Source organism: Moschus berezovskii, chromosome 25, assembly GCF_049115385.1.
Source record: "Moschus berezovskii isolate FMDL1 chromosome 25, NW_MosBer_1.0, whole genome shotgun sequence".
Taxonomy (NCBI): Eukaryota; Metazoa; Chordata; class Mammalia; order Artiodactyla; family Moschidae; genus Moschus; species Moschus berezovskii.
In genome coordinates this window covers 6,455,745-6,474,551 of record NC_142484.1, presented here as the reverse complement: position 1 = coordinate 6,474,551, position 18,807 = coordinate 6,455,745, and the positions used below count along the sequence as shown (strand labels likewise).

Genomic DNA, 18,807 nt, shown 5'->3' with positions numbered 1-18,807 from the left:
GGTGGCTCAGTGGTAAAGAATCTGCCAGCCAATGCAGGAGACATGGATTCGATCCCTGGTGCAGGAAGATCCTACATGCAAGGAACAACGAAGCCCGTGTGCCACAACTATTGAGCTTGTACTCTAGAGCCCAAGTGGCACAACTACTGAAGCCCAAGCACCCTAAAGCCTGTGCTGCACAAGAGGAGCCACCACAATGAGAAGCCTGCACTCCACAATCAGATTAGCCCCTGCTGGCCGAAACTAGAGAAAGCCTGTGCAGCGAGGACCCAGCACAGCCAAAAGATAAATTACTTAAAAGAGAAAAAACGCCTTTAAACTCAAAAAAAGTGCAATTTCGCTCATAGAGAGGTGAGAACACAACTCAAATGAGATACTATTTTTTCACTTATTACATGACAAAGATGAAACTTTTTGATAATACTTCTAGTGAGAGTGGGGAATTAATACTATTGTCAGGCAGGGTGGATGATAATGCAAATGCTTACAGCCTTTGTGTACATCCTCAGTAATATCTATCAAAACTACAAATGCCTGGACTTTCCCGGCAGTCCAGTGGTTAAGATTCTGCATTTCCAAAGCAGGGGGTGAGGCTAGCTCCCTGGTGGGGGAACTGAGATCCCACATGCCACATGGCATGGCCAAATAGAAAAAAAAAAAAAATATATATATATATATATAAAACTTATACTTAGATATAACTCCCACTTCCAGGAACTTTAAACCATAGAAACTGCTGCACATAGTAAATAAACGAACAAGGATTTTTTTAGAGCATTGTCTGTGTGTCTGTGTGTGTGTGTGTAAGATCTTAGTTCTCTGATCAAGAATAGAACCTGTGCCCCTTGCATTGGGAGCTCAGTCTCAATCACTGGACCGCCAAAGAAGCCCATGTCTTTGTTTGTAATAATAAGGGGCTGTTTAAGCAAAATAAAAATACACACAGTAGGACAGCAACACTGTTGTCCCGGATGTCCACAGGGCTCACTTCTTCCCCTCCTTCAAGCCTCTGCTCAAATCTCCCCTTCCCGGTGAGGCCTGAGCAGACTACCCCAGTAAAATTGTGTCCTTCACCCTTTGCTTCCTCTTGCCCTCCTCTACTTTTTTCCTATTTCCAGAGTACGTGTCATCCTCCATTCTGTGATTCAGTGTGCTTCTGTACTGTGTTTATGGTCTACAGTCTGTTTCCCCTCAGGAGAATGTAAACTTTACAAAGGCTAAGGGTCTTGGTTTTGTTCAGTGATAAAGACCCAGCATGAATACCTAGCTGGTGCTCGATAAATATTTGCTTTTGAATAAGGGAATGGAAAGATACACAAACAACTGGCAACAGTTGTTGCCACAAGGAGAAGGGAGTTACTGAAGAGAAGGATGGGAAGAAGTACTTTTCAGGGCATGCCCTTGTGTACTTTGTACCAGGTGCTTGTATGAATTGGTAAATAAATTTATTGGAAACTTTTAGCTCTGCCAACAGTGTGCTAGAACTGGAAGAAGTGACAGCCAACTCCTTTATCTGACATAGGAAGGTCCAGACGTACAGCAGTTAGGTACTTTGCCCAGGGTTACACAAGCAGGACTTAAACCCACACCCACTAACTCCAGAGCATTAGCTCTTAGTCATCATGCCATTGAGCCTCTTGGCTTGGTGTTCTAATCAGTCAATCTAATGTCTCGTGATAGAAATGCTGAGCTGAGGTGTTCCACAGGGGATGGTTTCTGTCTGTCTGACATTTCCCATTACAATGAACTCCAAGGGATGGTCTCAGTTCTTTTGATACATGAGCCTTTGGCTGTAATGTGCATGGCTTGACAGAAATGGGACTACTGGGCTTGGGGCTTCTTTTATGGGAACTTTGTGGTCAAAATACAGCATTCATGTCAGTCCCTTGGTAGCTGGAATGCAGGTTTCCTGAACCCTGCCCTCCCAGATAGTTCTTCTTTCAAAGCAGTCAAGAGGTCTGGATGAGCTGCGGTGTGTATGGGGGTGACAGAGAAATCCGAGGGCACTTGTCTGGTCAAAGAGTAATGGGCGTATTCCCTGGGGCTATGAAAGGCTGGCTGCTGAGCTTCCTGGACAGGACTGACTGATGGGAGGCCCTCTTGGCCCGGGTTAGGTGGCGGACCCGCCGCTGCTGCTGCAGCCAGTAGAGCATCTCCACTTTGTCGTGCTTCATCTTGTCCAGGTAGCGCCGTCCCTTGAAGGTCACCGGCTCACCAAAGACTAACTCGATCTCCTCCAGGAGGGGAACCAAAGGAGCCTCCACCATACTGAGCTTCCTTTGGAGATGGCTGCGGATCTGATTCTCCTCCAGGAAGCGACTCAGGCCCACATCACTCTTTTGGAAGAAGCGGTTAGGGTCGGAAGCTTGTCGCTCAAACCACTCCAGTCTCCCCAGCAGTTTCTCCCGCAGCTGAATGTGCTGCAAGGCCCGCTCCCAGGCACTCACCAGTGCCGGCAGCTGTCTCAGGCGGGCGTTGGAGCTGTATTTGATGGCCATGTCCAGCCGGTCCTTCTCTGGAATGTCAAGCATGGACCAAACCCGCTCCAGACGCTTCTGCAGGCTCAGGATATTGTGAGAATCTTCCAGGAGGCTGCTTTTAGTTTCTAGCCTGTGTTCCAGCACTGTGTCCCAATCCCACTCTCCTGGCACAAAATCTGGTTCATCGTCTTCTAGCAAGGGGGGAGGGTGTTGGATCTTTATGGACTCTTTGATAGGGGCCACGGTCTCCACAGGACCTTCCTCTTCATACATTTGGAAGATGACATGGAGGAAATCTGTCTCCTGGGTGGTGAGGTACTTAAAGTAGTCAACCACAGACAAAGTGCTTTTCCACCAGTTCAGCCATGTGGCCCTGTTTGACCACCTGTCCCAGCTTTTACTTGCTTGGAGTGATGTGAAGGAGGACATCTTATCTGCATTGGACTGTAAAGAGCTTGCTTTCTGGTGATAAAGTTCAGCCAGCTTGGTGTTGATGATACGACGCTGTTTTTCTTGACGTAGGAAAGCTGAGGACAGGAAGGCTGACCAGTCTTTATTGGTTGCAGGCTCAACCAGGGGCCCCTGGTCAAAAGTGAAGTGGTTGTTAGAGACACGGCCCATCAGCTCCTTGTAGATGTCCCTGATGCTACTGCCAAAAGTGCGATCCATATCCATTTGCTCGATAAGTTTGGGTTCCAGTTCACCAGTCAGGTGGTTGTATAGCACACCGGCCCCCTCAATGTGGAAGGAATCCAAAAAGTTTCTTCCTGAGACCTGTACAGCAGCTATCTGGACCATCTGATTTCTTAGCTTCAAAGTAACAGTCACTGGCTGTGGTTCAAGCAGAGGGGGTTTAGGGAACAGGAGGCCCCGATGTTCCGAGGCCTCTTGCTCCTCAAGGCTGTTCAACATTCTCTGCAGTTCTTCTATGTGATGGGTAGCAGCCGGGCGGTAGGTCAGAGCCCCCAAGAGTGGGGGCAGCCCTGAGTCCAGTGGTGAGTACTGAGACCACCTCAACTGCATATTCTTCATCATCTGCTTCAGGTCCTCAGCCACCGTGTCCCCTGCCAGCTCTGGTTTGCACTCTGCCACCAGGACCAGTGGGGTTAAGGGGCGAGGACTGAGTGGAGGAAGGCCCAGCTCATCTGCTAGCCTCCAACCCTCACGCAGAGAGGGCATGGACTGGCCCCTCTGGAGCTGGGAGTAGAGGGGCAAGTGCGAGGTGGGGGGAGCCCGGCTGCGGGGAGCCACAGAGGACCCAGGCAGTGATGCAATCTGTGAACTGAAGGTGCTTTCTCTCCTCTTTTGCATGGAGGACAACCAGCGCAGAGGCTTCTTCTTCTTCAGCTGGGGAATGGATTTCAGTTCTTTCATTGGATCCTTTTCAGGCTCACTGACAAGGTCTCGCGGGCGGCTGAGTTGGATAAGGTAGTTCAGGCTGAGGTTGAAATGCGGCACTTGGGTGAAGCCACTGATGTGATGCCATGGGACAGCAAAGAGCCTGTAAGCTCCAAGGCCAACGGCGCGCAGTCTGGGCGCGGAGACTCGGGCCTGCTCTTCTCTGAGCAGGGCAAGGAAATCAGAGAGCAGGCTACGGTAGACGTCGGGGCCAGTGAGGAAAACTGTGCAGTCCCTGGCGAGGCTGGCGGCCAAGCGGGTAAGCGTGGCTGATTCAGTGAAGACGACGGCGGAGGTAGACATGAGCTTCTGGAGGTGCAGGTAGCGTACGAAAAGCTGCTCGCAGCTGAGCAGCACGTAGATCAGGAGCCGCTTCCGTAGCCTCTGATTGTTCAGGTGACTCATGCCTAGTTCGATGGGGGGCTCCTGCCAGCTGCACTTTAGCTCGTCCAGGATGACCTCGGTGAAACGGAGCCGTACCTTGTGAGGCGCCCGCGCTTCCAGCCCGCTTTTGGTCAGCCGCTCGGCTACCTGGCGGCAGACCAACTCCGCCGTCAGCCGTGGAACCGGTAAGGGCAGTAGCATCGGGACCTCCTGCGAGAGGTGCTCCTCAGACGCTGTGCGTGTCGTCCTGCGGGGGAAGAGCGACAACGGACGCAGCAACCGGTGGTAAATCCGCTGGAATTCGGGGTCCCACTTATACTGCTCCATCTTAAGGCGAGGCGGCGCTTATAGCGCCGGCGGCTCTAGCGGTTACTAAGGCAACGAGGGGCCGGTGGGCCCAAGTGCGCCTGCGCAATCCCTCCCCACCGTCGCATGGACGCGGGAAGGAGCGGAGCCTTGCGTGCGAGCGCACCGGAAGGCGGGGCAAGGAGTGGCTTCCGGGGCTCCGCCTCCCTCTCCCCGCGGCGCTGCTGTGGGCTGGCGCTTCACTTCTGGCCCTCGGGCGATAGCTGGATCCAGTATGGCATCGGACTCGGAGGACCTCGGGACTGCCTGCACGGTGAGGGTCGAGGCCTCGTGTGGGAGCCTCGCAAGGCAGAGAACTTCGGCCCCTGGAGAGCGATCGTTAACTTGAGAATGAGGGAAGGAGCGGACACCTGGGTTGGGGCCTGGGGCCAGGGCTGGACTGTGAGAGTAGCAGGACGCTTGGCATTAATGTTACGGGGTGTTGCTTCTGGAATGATCGTGAGCGACAGTGAAGAAGACGCTTGAGGAGGGGTCACATGGGGCGTTACTCTAGGCCTTTGGGGGTGGTCCTAGGGGAGGCAGTGAAACAGGGTCACGCAAGAAGGTTCCCCAGCTCCTATCAGCCCGTCCCTGCCACCCTTGCAGCTGGAGTTCGCGGTGCAGATGACCTGTCAGAGCTGCGTGGACGCGGTGCGCACGGCCCTGCAAGGGATCGAAGGTAAGAACCAGATGAACTTTTGTGAGAGCAAACCGGAGACCTCGGGGAGGGGCAGGCAAATCTCTTAGGCTACCCCGCGCCCGTTTACAGAGACAGAAATGAAAACCTGGAGAGAGGAAAGAATGTTCTCAGAGTCACACTGAGACCCAGAAATGGAGTCTAGCGTGCAGGTCTCAGGCCTGCTCTGCCAGATTTTTCTACTGGCCCTAACTGCCTGCCTTTCTGGTGTCTTAACCTCAGGTGCCTGGAAAGCGAGGAGTTAGGCAGAGAGTAGTCCCCCTACAGAGTGTTCCCTGGAAAACAGTTAGTTCTTGCTTGAGAAGCAGCATAATCCTGACAAAGCAAACAGCAGCCCTGGCCACGTTCTATCCAGGTAGCCCTGGGTTTTTTTTTTTCCCCACACTGCCCGGTATGTGGAACTTCCCCAATCAGGGATCAAACCTATATCACCAGCAGTGGAAGTGCAGAGTCTCAACCACTGGACCACCAGAAATGTCCTTGACCTGGCATGATCAGCAAGCTCTGAGAAGGCAAGGCCACCAACATGGCCTGGGGAACTGTCTGTCTTTGAGTCTGTTAAATGTTTATTCAGTGATTCAGCAGGTATAGACCAGACACCGGGAGCTTTTTAGGGAGAAGGGTTCACAAGAGTTTCAGGCACAGCCCCTGCCCTCAGGTAAAATGAGCACTTCCCGTTGTGCTGGGAAGAGCCGTTCTTGGAAGAACTCTGGCTTCTGAAGCTGAGAGACTGATAGCACTTGGCTCTGTATCAGGCGGTTGTGTGTCGCAGGCGTTAGGGGTATGTGTTCTAGAGTCAGACTGTTCAGATTCAAATCCCCCCTTTGCCGCTTAATGGCACTAAGGCCTCATGCATGTTACTTTTTTTTTGTTTTTCAAAATGGAAGTGTTAGAACTTTATCTTTTTTTTTTAATATTTATTTATCTGACTGCCTCAGATCTTTGTTGCGGCATGCAGGATCTGTCGTTGTGGCTCATTGACTTAGTTGCTTTATGGCATGTGGAGTCTTAGTTCCCCGTCCAGGGATTGAACCCACATCCCCTGCACAGGAAGGGGGATTCTTAACCACTGGATCCCCAGGGAAGTCCCGCATGTTACTTTTTATACCTGTTTCTTTAGCATTTAAATGTGCAAGATAATGGAAGCTACCCCAGAGAATCATCAAGAAGAGTAAATTAGTTAATATGTGTAAAAGCACTTTAGAAAAGGACTTTGGCATATAGTGAGAGCCCACTGAATCTTAGGACCTGTGAGAGGAAGGGCTTATAGGGAGTAAGCTGGTTGGGCAGAGGCATGAGGGGACACGTCATTTGTTTAAAGTTGTTCAAACTGGTTTACTTTGGGGTTCCATTTTCACTCCTCAATATAGACTTTATGTATTTCTCATAGGCTTCTCCACTCATTAGTTCTTCTAGTTCTGAAGGGTTATTGAATGTCATGTTGATCAGCCAACCATCTTCATAACAGCATCTGTTGACAAGTCCTGGATTTTCTGCAGGAACTTCATTCATTTCAGTTACCTGTCCTGATGGAGGAGAACTAGCAGCTTTCACACTTTCCACAGCACCAGACTCCTCTTGTTGTTCAATTTTGTCCCCACTCCAGGCAGAGTACAGGAAATGACGTCTCCCAAAGCTTCCTGTGCACTATGCTGATTCTCACTGTTCCAGCACCATTTCCTGTTGTCAGTCATGCGTGTTTGCCTGTGACTTTACCCGTGGAGAACAGAGCCGGGCTAATGCACAGCGCCCAGGCGCTGCCTGCCCTCAGTCCCCAGAGTGCTCCATGGTGGCTCCCAGCGCCACTTTCACAGAGGGTAGAGATCCTAAAGCTGGGTTTGCTTAGACTGTGTGTTTGAGGGTGGTGGCTAAGGGTCCAAGAAAACTGAACCATTCCACTATGAGTGGAGTGTTCTGACCACAGCTTTCCAAGGCTGTTAGGCTCTCTACCTCCTGTAAAACATTCTTGCTAGGAAAGCAGACAGCTGGACTTCTGCTGAACATAGGGCAGTTTCTAGCCGTTAGCAGATTTCTTAGTGACCAGATAAAGACTTCCAGTGACTCTGTTTTCTAGCCTGGGTAACTGGAATCAACTTGGCTTTCTCATGGACTGGCTTCCCAGAATGCAGAGAAGGAGAGAGAGAGATGGGTTGGTTGATTTGCTCTCTCCAGGAGGCCTGGGCTTTGGGGACAAAGGCTCTGCTTTCCTCCTAGGCGTAAATAGGAGGCCCTCCCAGCCCAAGGCTCACTCCCTTGAATCCTTATCGTCACTACCCCAGAGCCCCCTATGGCCTTGTTTTTTCTGCCTCTCTGAGCTAAACAGATATGGGCCTGAGCACACTCCACACCAGCCAGACTGAACTGCTACTTTGCTGGGGAGCCAGCCCTCCTGGTTCAGACCCACGTCAAGAGTTCAGGAAATGTATAGTCACAGGGAGCTTCTCACCAGGGCCCTTCCCTTCCAGTGCAGAAAAGCAGCTCTTTGGAGATATTGTCACTGCTCTGCTTAAAATCCTCACACAATAATAATATTAAGAGCTTCCCATAGGCCAGGCACTGTTCTAAGTGCTCTGTGTGAGATGACTCATTTAGGCCTTCAGTAGCCCCCTGAAGTTGGAGAAGGAAATGGCAACTCACTCCAATGTTCTTGCCTGGAGAATCCCAGGGATGGGGGAGCCTGGTGGGCTTCCGTCTATGGGGTCACACAGAGTCGGACACGACTGAAGTGACTTAGCAGCAGCAGCAGCAGCCCCCTGAAGTAGGTTGTATTATCATCTCCATTTGTGGATACAGAAACTGAAAAGAAAACTCAAACAGAAAGGTTGAGTAAGTTGTCTAAAGCCACACAGCTAGTACATGGCAGACTCAGGATTTCAACTGCAGAGCCCACACCCTCAACGACTATACTCCATGGCCTCTCCCGGTGGCCTCCCCTGCACTAAAATTAAATTCAGATTCTTTCCTGTTGTTTGCAGGACTTTGTTTGATTGGTCTCCACTTGTACCTTCATATCTTATTCTTCTCTTTACTCCAGCTGCAGCCACTCTGGCCTTTCTCAGACACATAGATGTCATTCCTGTCTCAAGGTCTTTGCCCAGACTGTGTCCTCTGCTGGAATGTTCTTCCCTGACTACATTCAGGCATTTGCTTCAAGGCTCAGAGAGACCTTCTGTCTCGCTGTATTTCACTGTGTGTGCTGTTTGCTGAACCCATGGTAGGCAAGGTGCGTGCGGGGAAGCTGGAAGAAAACTCAAGGAGCTGAAGGAACTGCAGACGCGTTTATTCTCTCCTGGCTGGTGCAGCAGCTGTAACAGCAGATATAACATAACATAACCTCCCCAACAAGGACTTTCCAGGTGGAGCTTATATTTGCTTACAGAACAAAAGTAGCCCATGGCCAAGCAAGTACCTTGTGACACGCATGTGCAGTGCTGTTAGTGATCTCAGCTGTTACATAATCATTCACAAAATGTGCAGTAAGAGCGAGAGGGCATGGGGCAAGAGAGCCTGACCACGCCATCTTGGCTAGTTTGCTTTTTCCCTACACCTTCCTTGACCAGCCTAAGTGCTTATCCCCGAGTTGTTCCCTAAGACCTGCTTCATTGATCACACATTGCACTACCCAAATCTTCCTGAGCGTATGTTTGATATGCATCTTCTTGCCCTGGAATACATGCTGCTCTGTGGGACAGAGACATCACCTGACTTGTACCCTGCTGCATTCCTGCCGCCCAGAATGGGGCGCATGATAGGTGCTTAGTGTACATTTGTTAAATGACTGAATAGTCATGTGAATCCCTTGCACTTCATGCTTCTTTGAGCCCTGGGAGCCTCAGACAGTCAGTCCTTTGGGGCCCAGTCCTACTTCCTGTGGGACGAAGGGACCAAACAGTCAGCTTTGGGGTTGGACAGGCTGCCTTCTGAGCTTTGTGATCTTGAGCCAGCTGCGTAACCCCCCTGCCTCATTTCCCTTGCCCGAGGAGGACAGTATCACCATCCTGATGTGTGTAAAGAGGAGCACACAGCTCATGGCATTCCCTAGAGACTCAGGCCCCAGGAGTTCCCTGCCATTCTCCCTACAGCCCCTTGGCACCCAGAAGCACCTCTGGGTGAACTCAGAGCACCAAGGCTTCACGCCAGGTGGCCCAGGGTGAGATGTTGTGTGAAGTGATGGTATTTGGGTTGTTTGGAGAATTTTCTTCTGGCAGAATTGCCCTGTACTTGCTGGAGAGGATATAGGTGTGTCTGTTTACAAATTTGGCCCCTCCCCCAACCGATGCGGCTGAGATCTATGGACACAAGCCCGTGGGACCTTTTGTAACACAGGCCAGATAGTCCTGCCTCTTGGATGCTGCCTCTTCCCAGTACCATTTCCGTGTTGCTTCGAGTTGGAAGTAATCTGAACAGCTGAGGTTCCTTGTCTGTGCCTCAGGGATGATTATATGCTCCCTGGCAGGGGGCGGGAGGAGGGAAACCAAGGATGGAGGGAAATTGGATGGCTTCGCCTTCAGTCCACAGAGCGCTGGGCTCAAGGAAATGCCTTGTTTAACCTGTGTTTCCTGGGCTTCCCAGGGCTCCTGGCTCTGGTGGGCTTTACTCTTACTCAGAGCAGCAAACACATTTAACTAAGATCAGAGCAGAATGTTTGTAAGCTCCACAGGTGAGATCAGCGTTCAGAGTTCCCAACCACCCTCTGTATTCTGGTTCAGGATTCAGATGTCCTCTTAAAAGGTTTATGAGCCCTGAAGATCTGAATGGAAGAGAAGCCCCTTCTTGTCCTTCTCTTGGCCCAACAGCCCTCAAAGCTGAGTGTATGTCAGAATTGCCCTGCAGGCTTTGCGCACAGCAGGGTGACTCCAGGATCTGGAGGGCCGTTGAGAGCCACTGACTCCTGAACCGGACGCTTGTGGGCCACACAGAGGATTGCAGGGCACACAGCTGGAGTTACGTGGAGGAAGTGGGAGCCACCGCAAGAGGACAGGAGAGGGGGCCCCAAACCTGGAGGCTGGAGCTGCTTCTCAGAGCTTATAAGCTGGAGCTAGGCTGCCTGGGGTGAGTTCGAGTCCCTCTATTTATTACAGTGCAATGAGTTTGAGCAAGATCTGGGAGTTGGTGATGGACAGGGAAACCTGGCATGCTGCAGTCCATGGGGTCTCAAAGAGTTGGAACTGAACTGAACTTGGAGCAAGTTCTTAACTTCGCTGTGGCTCAGTTTTCTCACCTGTAAAGTGGGGATAACAGTGTCCAACTCCTAAGGTTACTTGTGTTAATACAGGTACAGTATGAGAAAGCCCACAGTGCATGCTCAGTAAATGTTAGCTTTCTTAATGATGGTGATAGCCCCGCCTTTTTGTTTATGTGTGCCGGCTTTATTGAGATATAATTCATGTATTATAAAATTCATCCATTAAAGTATACAGTTCAGTGGGTTTTAGTATATTCACAGAGTTGTGCAACCATTACCACTATCAATTTTTGTATTCCATCACCTCACGAAGAAATTGTACCCTTCAGGAGCTTCCCTGGTGGTCCAGTGGTTAAGAATCTGCCTGACAATGCAGGGGACACAGGTTCAGTCCCTGTGGGAGGATCCCACATGCCACATAGCAACTAAGCCAGTGAGCCACAACTATTGAGACCACGTTCTGCAGTGACTAAAGCCCGGGTGCCTACAGCTCGCAAGTACTGAAGCCCAGGTACATAGAGCCCGCATTTCACAACAAGAGAAGCCACCACAATGCACCACACCTGTGCCCCACGACGAGAGTAGCCCCACTCACTGCAACTAGAGAGAGCCCGGGCGCAGCACTGAAGGCTCAGTACAGCCAAAAATAAAATAAAAAGAAATAAATCCTAAAAAAAAAGAAATCACACCCTTCAACCATCACCCTCCTGTTCTCCTGCCTCCTCGCCTGCTTTCAGTCTCTAGAGATTTACCTGTTCTGGATATTTCATCCACAGTGACATCATCCAATATGTAGTCTTGGTAACTGGCTTTCACTTCATGTTTTTAAGGTCCATCCACATCACAGCACGTATCAATGCTTCATTCCTTTTTATGGCTGAATGTCTTCCATCGTGTGGCTGTACATTTTGTTTATTCATTCATCATTTGATGGACTTTTGAGTTGTTTTCACCTTTTGACTATCGTGAATATTGTGACTATTGATAGCCCACTTTTTTTTTTAAGATTTATTTTTTGGCTGTGGTGGGTCTTCGTTGCTGCCTGCGGGCTTTCTCTAGTTGCAGTGAGTGTGGGCTACTCTTTCTTGTGATGCCTGGACTTCTTATTGCAGAGACTTCTCTTGTTGCAGAGCATAGGCTCTAGGTGCTTGGGCTTCAGTAGTTGGAGCATGTGGGCTCAGTAGTTGTGGCACGTAGGCTTAGTTGCTCTGCGGCATGTGGGATCCTCCCAGACCAGGGACCAAGCCAGCGTACCTTGCATTGCAAGGCATATTCTTAACTGCTGGACCACCAGGGAAGCCTGATAGCCCATCTTTTATGTAAACATTTTATCATCATTTATTTTTTCAAAATTGAAGTACAGTTGATTTATGATATTGTGTTCAAATATTTTTAAAAGAACTATCTATGTTTCAAAGGGCTACCCAGGTGGCTCAGTGGGTAAAGAATCCACCTGCAATGCAGGAGATAGAGGAGATGCCAGTGCGATCCTTTGGGTTGGGAAGATCTCCTAGAGGAGGGCATGGCAACCCACTCCAGTATTCTTGCCTGGAGAATCCCATTGACAGAGGAGCCTGATGGGCTACAGTCCGTAGGGTTGCAAAGAGTTGGACACGAATGAAGTGACTGAGCATGCTCACATGCATCTATGCCTCAAACATAGATGAATAACTCTTGGCACAAAATAAGAACTCACAACATTCCTGGGGGCAAGGTGACGTTATCCTCACTTCGTAAAGAAACAAGCTCAGAGAGGTTAAGGGCCTGGACTTCCCTGGGGGTCCAGTGGCTAAGATTTGAATCTTCCACTGCAGGAGCCGAGGGTTTGGTCCCTGATTGGGGAGCTAAGACCCCACATGCTGCTTGGCACAACCGGAAAAAAAAAAGAGAGAGGTTAAGGGCCTTACAGCTAGAAGGCAGCTTCAGAGCTTCCCTCTGGCCACAGAAAGGTGATAAAGATGGGGATGGTGAATCACCATCTGTTTCTTTCTTCCCTGCTCCCAGCAGAGGGGTGCTAGCCCTCTGCTGCCCTCTGCCCCCTGTCTTCTAGGCGTCCAAAGTGTGGAGGTGCAGTTGGAGAACCAGATGGTCCTGGTGCAGACCACCCTGCCCAGCCAGGAGGTGCAGACCCTTCTAGAAGGCACTGGGAGGCAGGCGGTCCTCAAGGGCATGGGCAGTGGCCTGTTGCGTGAGTAACCACTGTGGCCTTGGACTCTCTGGGAGGGAGGTGGCCTGGGTGTGGTACAGCTCTAACCAACCATAGGATCTGGGGGCTCTGGGTTGGAGAGGCTTCGGGGACCACGTGAAGGTTACATGGGGCTCTCTCCCTGCCCTTTCCAACTGATGAACGGGTGAGGTGGTGAGCCAGCCCTGGTGTCTGATACCTTACAGAGAATTTAGGGGCAGCCGTGGCCATTCTCGGGGGGCCTGGCCCTGTGCAGGGAGTGGTGCGCTTCCTGCAGCTGACCCCCGAGCGCTGCCTAATTGAGGGGACCATTGATGGCCTGCAGCCTGGTCTGCATGGGCTCCACGTCCATCAATTCGGGGACCTCACGAGGAACTGCAACAGGTGAGTCCTCTGGAACCTCCCTGGAGCATCCTCATTGCCCTGGTTGTGCATCCACTGTGCGCAGGGGGCTGTACTCAGCTTTTTACACATACATTCACATATGGTCCTCACAAGTACCCTGGGAGGCGTATACACACAAGCCCAGTCTACAGATGAGAAAACTGAGGCTCAGAAAGGTTACATGACTTGTCAAAAGCCCTCGAGCATGTAAATGACAGAGTGGGGATTTGAACCAAAATCTGACCTTGACACTCCTGCTCCTAGCTCCCAGATGGAAGGTGACTCCTGAACACGGGAGGGTCAGTTCTCCCTGTCATGGGATTTATCATGCTGCAGTTAGTGTTTACTCATCCTGGTTTACCCTGGAGGCCTGCTGAGGACAGGTCCCATGACCGAGTCTTCTTGGTGTTCTCAACCCAGAGCCTGGTACAGAATGGGTCCGTTTGTTGAATGAGTGGCTGGTTGGATGAATGAGTGAGTGAATGGAACAAATGTAGTTAAAGTAAAAGGATGGATCACCTGGTCCGTGAGCTGTGGTTTCACTGCCTGCCTGCTTTCTCTTCTTCTTAGCTGTGGGGACCACTTTAACCCTGATGGAATGTCCCATGGGGGCCCGCAGGACTCTGAACGGGTAAGTGTTGCTCTTGGGCTGGGAGAGAACCTGAGATCTCATTGAGGCAGGGCAGGCAGCTCTTGCAGCCTGAGAGTGTGATTCCATTTAGGGGGAGTCTTTCTCCCTCACTTTATTTTGTTCGGTTTAGAAACATTTATAGACACTTCCTGTGCTCAAGGCCTGACCCTGTCTCACAGCGTGGTGAGGGAGACACTCAGAACTCTGTGGTTGCAGCACAGCCAGAACATCTTTGCAGGAGCCTCTGGGAGGCCCTGGGAACCCAGAGCAAGCTCCAGATCCAGTCCGAAGGGCACAGGCAGTGGGAGAGAGCTTCCCAGAGAAGGTGATGGTGTGGAAGTTAAAGGTTTTACCTAAAGTAAAAAGGCTGTTCCCGGGACTTCCCTGGATGTCCAAGGGCTAAGATTCCGAGCTCCCAATGCAGGGGGCTTGGGTTCAATCCCAGTCAGGGAACCAGATCTCATATGTTGCAACTAAAGACCCCTCGTGCTGCAACTAAGACCTGGCACAGCCAAATAATAATAATTTTTTTAAAAGGCCATTCTTAACTCTGCAGCTCCTGGCCCTGGACTTTCATTTTACACCAGAGAATTGGCCCCCCTCTGCTGTGAGTCACATGCCACCTTAATGATCTGAGTCCTACTTGTTCCGCTGGTTACTCAGTGTTTTGATTTAAACTGACTGATTTTTCCCCCCTTAAGTAAATTTAATTTATTTTTGACATTTTAATCTATCACGGAACATGATTTCAAACATATTCTGAAGTGGACAGACTAGTGTCCCAAACCCCTGTGTCCCTGTCACCCAGCTTTAACAGTTGCCAGCTTGTGGCCAGTCCCATTCTATCTACACCCCTGGCCCTTCTCCATTATTTTGAAGAAAATCAAGACGTCACTCATGTAATTCAGGTAGATTTGTTTTGAACGAGAAACGATATTGCCACAAAAAACAAGAAACTAGTACTTCTAGCCCCAAGAGAAGGATCCTTGTAAAAATAAATCAGTGCAGACCTTACAAGTGTTGTCAGGGAATTCCCTGGCGGTCCAGTGGTTAGGACTGTACATTTCTGCTGCAGGAGGCATGGGTTTGATCCCTGGTTGGGGAACTAAGATCCTGCAAACCTTTCAGTGTGACCAAAAAAAGAAAAACAGTGTCATTAAACACCTACAAGGGACTGCAGCCTGCTTATCTTTGTTAGAGTGCTTAGTGAATGTTAAGAGAGGTCCTGGGTGTTGTCCAGGAGGACCGCCTTCTCATCCCCTCCACTTGTGGGCTGTGTGTTCCCCTCCTTGCAAATTCAGTACCAGGGCAAACAAGTGAAAACATGCTGTGTGTTCCTTAACTCATATAAGTGATTATTCTCTTTTTTTTTTTTTGACTTCTGACAGCTCTGTCACATTTCTAACAGTCAAAAGTTTTTACTTCTCACCCGCCACCCCCTAGGGAGCTGGGGAAGCCTTTCTGTCCAGTCCGTTGCATAGTGCCATGCTTGTGTTCCATGCGTCAGTTATCTATTGCTGAGAATCAAGTTACTTTAAATGTAAGAGTTTTATTTTTTTGTTAGTGGCGCGAGGCTTGCAGGATCTTAATTCCCTAACCAAGGATTAAACTGGGGCCCTTGGCAGTGAAAGCACCAAGTCCTAACCCCTGGACCGCCAGGGAATTCCCAAATCTAGGGGTTTAAAACAGCAAGCACTTGTCATCTCACAGTTTCTCTGGGGCAGGAATCTGGACACAGCTTAGTTGGAGCTTCTGGCTGAGTGTCTCTCAAGGCTTGATTTGGGGAAGACCCACTTCCACACTTGTGCATGTTGCTATTGGCAGGCCTCCCTGGGTGTTGGCCAGAGACCTCAGTCCTGTGCCCCATGAGCCTTTCCCTAGGGCAGCACACAGCACTGCAGATGCCTGTCCTCAGAGCCAGAGAGAGAAGGTGTCCAAGACCCAAGCCACACTCCGTTTGAAACCTAAGCTCGGAGGTGATGCCTGGTCCAGTGCACACTCAGCAGGTGTGAGTCCAGGGGGTGCGTCTGCAAGGCCGTCTTCCTCACTGAGCCTTGAAAGGTGCTGAGCAGATGAAGCCGGGAGAGGGAGCGGAGGCGTAGCACGGGACTCCGCGCAGACAGGGCCCCGGAGGCAGGAACCCTCGAGACTGGGTTCTGGGAGGAAGTGGAGTTTCGAAGCGCAAGAGATTACTTTGCCCCGCTGCCTTGACCTGGGCCTGCTAGGGATGGGGCATCTGAAGGGTCTGGCACCAGCTGCTCCATTGTACCCAAGCCCTTGTACAGACGGAGGAAAACTTGAGCAAGGGCTCCATGACCAAGCCACCATGATGACTGGCACGTTCCTTTGGAATTTCAGCACCTGGTTTTGCCCAAACGGAAGTGAATTCAGTGAGGGGATTTATATCCAAGCCTGGTTGTCCCTTTGCACGTCTCCTAGCTGGTTTCCATGCTTCCTTCTGCCCTCCCCCTGCCCCACTCCAGTCCTTCCCCTCCCCCTCCGTGCGCTGCATTTGAGAAATTGCTCCAAAGCATGGGGCAACCATGCCACACCCCTCCTGAAACCCTTCTTAGCTCCCCAGTCCCCGAGGGTACATATCCCATGTGGCTGCATGGTGTGACATTCGGTGCCACCAAGCCCAGTTTTACCCACCCGTGTGCAGGGGAGAGACCTTCTGCTGCCTGATGACCCCTCTGAGCCACACACTGGGCGCTTGCATCCTCTGCCCGGTCCTAGAAACTCCTCCCCATCCCTTACCTTCCCACCACAAAAGGCCCCAGTACCAGGTGCAACAAAAAGTGCCAGGTGTCGGTAACAGAGGTCCCCCAGGAAAACAAGATAAAGCAGATGTGACTCTGCTTGCTCATCAGCCCCATCAGGTGGCAACATCCTTTGTGACCAGCCCAAGGCAAGGCCACGGGTACCAGTCCATGTTGGCAGGGATCCTTCTGCCCAGTGTCAGGTTGGGGACAGTTTATTTGCACAGATCCTACTGTGACTTGTCAGTAGGGTCTTGTCACAGGGAAACACTCTCACTGTTGTAACCCTGTGTTTTGCAGCCACTAGTCTGTTCCATGCCTGGTTCCCCAGTGTTCCAAAACCCTTGAGGGCGGTTGACTACGTACGCATCCCCAACCCCCAAACCCCACCTGGCAGAGGGTGTTTGATGCAGGAGGTGCTCAGTAGCTGTGTTGTTATTTTAGTCGCTCAGTGGAGTCTGACTCTTTGTGACTGTACGAACTGCAGCCCGCCAGGCTCCTCTGTCCATGGGATTTCCCAGGCAAGAATACTGGAATCAGTTGCCATTTCCTTCTCCAGGAGATCTTGCCAACCCAAGGATCGAACCCATTTCTCCTTCACTGGCAGGCGGATTCTTCACTGAGCCACCAGGGAAGCCCCCAGTAGCTGTGTTAGCACATTTTCATACCTTCAAGAGGAAAGGTGGGCAGAAACAGTCTTGGGGGCAGGATATGCCCTCTGCTCCTGTGTTTCTTCTCTCTGTTCCTGGAGGCTGGACATCAGGGACGGGATGCTGGTCAAGAAGCCAAGCTTGGCCAGCTTAAGTGCAGGGGAACTGCAGACTGCCAGGGGCTGACAGAGTCATCAGGAAGCTGGAGAACTGGGCTTGCAAAGAAGCAGGAAGCGGGGTCAGTTCTGAGGCTGGGATGCAAACTGGGCAGATACCGCATAGGGGAAAGCAGTCTGGGGTAGTGGCGTGACTTCCTAGGAAGAGGGTCACTGTGGCTATGTCCAGTGTGTCGTCATTCTACCCAGGATTTTAGTTCCAGGGAGAGAGAGTCCAGTTGCCTCCTGTGTGTCCTGGGCTGTCCCCTCATCCTACCAGACTGAACCTGGAGGACACTGGTACTCTGGGGAAGGGGAATCAGATGCTGGGAAGCCAGAAGTCAGCCGCTGTGTCCCATGTGCCCTCTTCCCCTGGCTCTCACTGTAGCACCGCGGAGATCTGGGGAATGTCCGTGCCGATGAGGATGGCCGAGCTATCTTCAGGATTGAAGATGAGCAGCTGAAGGTGAGGTGGAGGAGAAGGCGGGAATCTTTCCTAACAGATTCAATGTCTGAGACTGTTGTCTCCCCTCAAAGGTGTGGGATGTGATTGGCCGAAGCCTGGCCGTCGATGAGGGAGAAGATGACCTGGGCCGGGGCGGACATCCCTTGTCCAGGATCACAGGGAACTCGGGAGAGAGGTGAGCGCTCTGCCGGCGGCGCATGCAGAGACCTGGAGGGGCCTGGTCGGTGCTCAGCTCGACCCCACGCTCTTCCGTAGGTTGGCCTGTGGCATCATTGCACGCTCCGCTGGCCTCTTCCAGAACCCCAAGCAGATCTGCTCCTGTGATGGCCTTACCATCTGGGAGGAGCGGGGCCGGCCCATCGCTGGCCAGGGACGGAAGGAGCCCGCCCAGCCCCCTGCCCACCTCTGAGCGCAGCCTCTGCCTCGAATCTGTCACCGTCCTCCCTGCTGAGCACCATCCACTTCCAGAGGGAGGCCCTGCTCACCCAGTCCTAGGAGAACCAGTGTGCGGACTGTGTTTGATTTCAAAGAGTTGCTTGCTCTTCCCTTGGCAAATTAAAGTTTTATTTTCACATGGAACTTTGCAGTTTGTCTGTGTTCCCTCCTCCTTTAACGGGCTTAGTAAACACAGTCCCTCTGTCCTCCCTGTCGAGGGCCACCTCTTGGCTTTGGAGGCAAAGAAAACTGGATTCAAATCCACACAGTTCTGGGACTACCCAGTGGTCCAGTGGTTAAGACTCCATGCTTCCACTGCAGGGGGCATGGGTTTGATTCCTGGTTGGGGAAGTTTGCATGCCACGTGGAACGGCCAAAAAGAAAAGAAGAGAAAATCCACACAGTCAGGGTAACAGCAAAAGACCATAGCAGACATATTTCTGTTTGTGGCCTGACCGCCCCTTCCCTTCACTATGGGCATTTGGAACCAAGATGTCCACCTGACCCATTCAGGGCCTTGCTCTCCTGAAGAAATCAAAGCAGATCCAGCTTTAGTTTCTCCCTGAGCCTATGGGAGCTGTGGGTGGGCCTTTTCTCCCTGCCCTTGTCATTGTTGTTCAGCCACCAAGTCATGGCTGACTTTGCGACCCCAT

At 51.3% G+C, this 18,807-nt stretch overlaps 2 protein-coding genes across 2 annotated transcripts; one reads left to right on the top strand and one right to left on the bottom strand.

Annotated features, from left to right (window-relative positions):
- Window positions 1-1,439: 1,439 nt before the first annotated feature.
- Window positions 1,440-4,610, bottom strand: CCDC87 (coiled-coil domain containing 87). The gene has a single exon (XM_055415444.2). The coding sequence runs from the start codon at window positions 4,587-4,589 to the stop codon at window positions 2,016-2,018; it is 2,574 nt and encodes an 857-aa protein (XP_055271419.1). The 5' UTR covers window positions 4,590-4,610; the 3' UTR covers window positions 1,440-2,015.
- A 117-nt stretch (window positions 4,611-4,727) lies between these two features.
- Window positions 4,728-18,298, top strand: CCS (copper chaperone for superoxide dismutase). Its single transcript, XM_055415446.2, has 8 exons — window positions 4,728-4,881; window positions 5,214-5,286; window positions 12,540-12,677; window positions 12,881-13,058; window positions 13,629-13,689; window positions 17,642-17,719; window positions 17,791-17,894; window positions 17,975-18,298. Exons 1-8 carry the CDS (start codon window positions 4,843-4,845, stop codon window positions 18,126-18,128), a joined length of 825 nt encoding a protein of 274 aa, XP_055271421.1. The 5' UTR covers window positions 4,728-4,842; the 3' UTR covers window positions 18,129-18,298.
- The last annotated feature ends 509 nt before the right edge of the window (window positions 18,299-18,807 follow it).